The following is a 5121-nucleotide window of genomic DNA, read 5'->3' as shown; positions in this document are numbered from 1 at the left end:
ATTTCAGACGCAAAATAGTAATAGGAAGAACCTCAGCATATTTTATGTTTGGATAAAATAAAGAAGCTTTTAGGTACGTCGAAAATACTGCAAATAGGTGTAGGTGATATAAAAATTTTACTTTTCAGTGTCCAAAAATGATCTTTTATTTTTAATGTGATAATATAAATAACGTGAATATTACAATTTGCGGGAAAGCTGCGTAAACAAAAGGTCAGAATCAAAAATCAAGTTTATTTTAAATGTAAAAATGTAACCAATTGCAGAAAAGCTGCCGTAAATAAAGGATTTTCTAACTTCCTTAAGCAACAGTAAATCAACATTAGTGAGCAAGTCCGTAGCACACAATGCATTTGTTCTGATGCATATTTGATCCGAGTGCCGTCTGTTCCTCCGCCCCGCGCCCCGCGCCCCGCGACATATCCCGCATTGCTAACACGAGAACTTTAATCACACAACTGACTCAAATTGTGTGCTTTTTAAAACTAAATCCAGATGATAGTGGACTTAACCAAAGAAAACTAAAAATAACACAGCAATTAACAAACAAAATAAATTTGATTCCAGTCTAATTGAGGGAATTCTGAAAAATATTTTACTTAAGTTTCAAGGTCCTTTGTAGCTTCATTGAGCACAGCCATGAGATTCATTCTGGTAGCCATTTTATTTTTCAAAGGCACCCTTCGCAAAGTCTTCAACATGGAAAGAAGGAACAGTAAATCGTCATCGTCTGTCATAGAGTCGTATCTCGGTCTCTTTGTCCTGAGACGTTCAACTTCATTCAAAGGATCCGTTTTGTCAAATTCCATTTCAACTTCCTCCAGTTTACTAAAATCATCGGTTAATTCTTCGAGTTTACTGTACTCTTCATCGTCATCGTCTTCTTCGCATTTACTAGAATCATATTCGGCATCATCAATGTTTTCCTGTTTAATACTCGACTTAGCCGGTTGTTCAATAACTATATTTTCGGCGATTCTGGATCTAGTCTTGATAACGTCACGCAAGAACTGCATTTGTTTGAAGTGTGTGTACTCTGATTTCCTTGCTCCGGGATCTATGCCGGCTTTCAACTTGCGTTGTCTCCTTAGTTCTCGGCTGAAGCAATTGCGAATGCCTTTCCATTTCATTTGCAAGGTAATTTCTGCAAATTGAATTAATTTTTAGTAGAAGTAGTAGACTCATAACACTTGACCCCTTAAAAAGTGTTACGTATACATGTAGATAGTTGACCTTACATTACGATGAGTAAGTCTGAGCGCTGCGGGCCCTTTGCTCTATATTTCAAAAACGTTTGGCTGTATTGATACATATTTAGTAGCAATGATTATGCTCAACAATTTATGAATTAAATGCAAATGAGCTAAAGAGTTCGAGATAATCATGCTCAACTGATTTTTGTGACATTTGACATTGGGAAAACTTTTAGAAAACCATAATGAGGGTGTACAAGTGTATACTATTTATTTTCCTTATTTGACTGGGATAATAAGCAGCTATATTTTATACTTCACGTTGATTTTGAATATTTCTGTGGGAGAACGTTTATATTTATCCACTAACGAACGTCGCTCACTTTGTCCTTCGTCGAGTTATTGAAGCGAAGTTTCTACACGGACGTTCGGGCCGCTTACATGTAGGCTCGCAGCGCTGCTACTCACAATCCTGCTAAGAGCCGGAATTCCCGTTAGGTACTTGAGAGTTTTCGCGGCATTTTTCATTGATGCTATGCTCTTATTGGTCGTTGCGTGGTGTCATAAATAGTCTATCCAACACATAATAACCAATTTTTCAATCCGTTTGTTTTTCCTAAGTACAACCAAACGAATAAATGTTTTAGTTCCCTACTAATATTATAAACGCGAAAGTTTGTATGGATGTTTGTTTAAATGTTAGTTACTCTTTAACGCTGCAACAACTGAACCGATTTGGCTGAAATTTAAAACAAAGATAGATAATACCCTGGATTAACATGTAGGCTACTTTCCATTCCCGAAAAATGCATGGTTTGCGGGATTTGTGAAAAACAGAATTCCACGCGGACGAAATCGGGGGCGTCCGCTAGTTATGCTTAATATAAAATAAGTACCGATACAAAAATAATATGAAAGTTAAATAGTAGGTACCACCTATATTTAATAACAAGAAGGTGAGTAAGTGATGTAAACTTACGCATAAATCTCCGCTTGGTCGGCGACATGTCGTCTCCACCAAATATCCGCATAATCTCGGCCCAGCTTTGTTTCTTCAGTTCGCGGTTCGAATATCCGTCACAACTTTTGTCCCATATCGCAGGTCTGCTCTTTATTTCTTTAATAAACCTTTCTGTATCGAAGTTCTCTAAAATTGTCGCCATTTGGCAAGATTTTCGTGTGATTGCGAAATGTGGCGACCGGTCGAGCGAGTGGACGCGAGGCCAAGACAAGATGGCGTCGCGCAATGCGCACGGAGTATCCCGAGTCGTGCAGCGGCGCAGCGGTTTGGCAACGTCGCGCGCCGCCGCGTCCATTGTGTCGGAAGTGGTTACGTAGCCAGTAGACGGTGCTGGTGCTGGCGCTGAGCAGTCGCGAGACCACTTGTGTACGGTTTCACGATTATCTGAATGGCCGACCGCAACACGCGGCGCTGTATCATTGCCACGCGCTATCTGTCTGTATTTCACACCATTTTTTTGTACTAATTAAATAAACATGTGTCAGCCCTCAAATTATTATTTACTTTGAGTCAGATTTAATAATAATTTTAAGTAAATGATACTTAGATAACATCTTTCGATACTCTCTTAGTAGATACATATTTCGTGACAAGAGAGACACAATTTTGTCATCGTACCCGAACGTGAAATCACTGGACAATACGATATTTTTTCTCTAATTGAATTGCAAATACGACAGTCAGCCAGACGGCATAATTAATAAAATCCTTAATTTCCGAGCTGAGAATTAAACTGGGCTAAATTACTCATAATCGTGCCAGAGAGGTCCCCGAATTTTAGTAGGTACCTAACACCATAAATTTAGCTTAGTTTATCAGCTTAATACCTATTACTTAAGTATGTAAGCAAATTAAGTAATTTAATAAAAACACAAAGAATACCTTATTTCTAAAAATCTATTGTACTCTCTAGCTTTAATAAGAATACCCAGGCTATTTACCTAATTTCTTTGTTTTCAGTAAATGCATTTTCTAGAATGAACGATTGTGTAGGTAAGATTATAATACCAACTGACTACAGAAGTCTAGGAATTTGCATACATTAGCACAATCGTTGCTCTGGAATTGTGAATGCTACTTACGTTTTGTGAAAACTTTAGAAAATATTATAATTATTTCCGCCCGTACTTTTAAATGCTTTTCATTTTAAGCAGAAAAATACGTTCTACGTGACTTATACCAAAAAGTTATGTAATATTGAAGCAATTTTTATTCGAGAAACATAACGGTACCGCAGCACGGTCACCCGGAGGTTTTTGGACAGCGCAGTATCTGTCTCTTTGGAGCCCTAGGGCTAGAATAAAGGAGGGGGCTAATTTATTGAATAATAATTAGTATGATAGACGCACCAAATCTTCTAAGCAAATTTAACTTTATGGCACCTAGTAGATACCCTCGCAAAGCTATTACTTTACTTGTTCCGCAACGCACTAGAACTGTTTTTGGCGCCTATTCTACTATGCCCAGGCTATGTAAATTATATAACGCACTTAGTCGGTCTATAGATATCCACAAAGACTCACCAAGGACATATCGCAAGTTAGTTCTGCTAGATTTGCTAAACTAATTTTTCTTTTTGTTTTTACCAATTTCATTTTATTTTTTGTATTATATAGTATATTCAAATAGTAGTTGTAAAATGTTTCCTTTTCTTGTTACTGTAAAATGTATTTTTTTTCTTATGTAAACTGATTTAATGTAATCGTCAATTTATTTTAATATTATGGAAATGTGCATGCCGTGTCTACCTTCATTTGATTGTGCAGAGCCTTGTGTTTGTGTTTTTTTTTAGATTGTATTTGTGTAAATGCTGCAACAGTCACTGGTGGACCAAATAAATAAATAAATAAATTATCCATTTTTCCATTATTGCTGTACCATATGTGCATGTATCCAAAAATAATCAAACTATACTTACTTATTTAGAAAACAAATGGGCGCCCGTGACTTCATTCTCTTGAAACTCTGTTTTATACAAATCCCGCGGGAACCGTGGATTTTTCCGGGATAAAAAGTAACCTATGTTCTCTCCACTATTTATATTCTCAAATTTCATCCAAATCAGTTCAGTGATCAGTCATGAAAGATAACTAACAGACAGACATACTTACTTTCGCAGTTATAATGTTAGTATGAACGAAGAGCTACCAGATATTACAGCTAGGAGATGCGTAAATCACTAGAATGGGAGCACAATGAGACGCTATTGTGTTCCATTCAGTATCTGCAGTGATTTACTGAGCCAAGAGACCCGCTCCCTGCCCCCCGCTCCCCGCCACCATTCACTAGTTAGCGACGTACTGATACCTTCCTGTTACAGTGAATAGCCCGTAGGATGCTGTTACGGCTACCGGGTGCTTTGTGTATATTGTCGTTCGTAGCAGTAGCACTTACAGTGTGGAGGCTTTGTAAGTATTGTCTTCTTCTTTTTCAGTCATTATCAAGCATCAGTATGAAGAAATCGATCCGAGAGGTTTTGAATGAATGAATTCTGAATCCTGATTTGATTCCCAACACGGCCCAGTGTTAAATTTTCAGCTTTCTTAAGGTATGTCTAGCCATTGCAGGCTCTCGTTTTCTATATTTTTAAATGATAATTATTATAACACTAGCGAACACCCGCGACTTCGTCGGCGTGGAATTCAGTTTTTCAGAAATCCCGCGGGCGCCGGGATGAAAAGTAGTTTATGTGTTAATCCAGAATTAAATCTATATCCATTCCAAATTTCAGCGAAATAGTTTCAGTAGTTAAAGAGCAACATCCAAACACACATCTACACAAACTTTCGGGCTTATTATACTAACAGGATTGATACACACAATGCTACGATATACGAGTACCTACGTATCTCTGGCTGTGTAAGTTTATATGACTTGGCGAAATCTGAAAAAAAAAAACATGTAAAA

General features: G+C 37.5%; 1 protein-coding gene across 1 annotated transcript; it reads right to left on the bottom strand.

Moving 5' to 3' along the window:
- Positions 1-248: 248 nt before the first annotated feature.
- Positions 249-2524, bottom strand: LOC112052572 (uncharacterized). The gene is made up of 2 exons (XM_024091704.2): positions 2173-2524; positions 249-1144 (listed from the first exon to the last, which is right to left on the bottom strand). Exons 1-2 carry the CDS (start codon positions 2507-2509, stop codon positions 600-602), a joined length of 882 nt encoding a protein of 293 aa, XP_023947472.1. The 5' UTR covers positions 2510-2524; the 3' UTR covers positions 249-599.
- Between the last annotated feature and the right edge of the window lie 2597 nt (positions 2525-5121).

This window comes from Bicyclus anynana, chromosome 10, assembly GCF_947172395.1.
Source record: "Bicyclus anynana chromosome 10, ilBicAnyn1.1, whole genome shotgun sequence".
Classification (NCBI taxonomy): Eukaryota; Metazoa; Arthropoda; class Insecta; order Lepidoptera; family Nymphalidae; genus Bicyclus; species Bicyclus anynana.
This window is presented reverse-complemented; position numbering and strand designations above follow the sequence as displayed.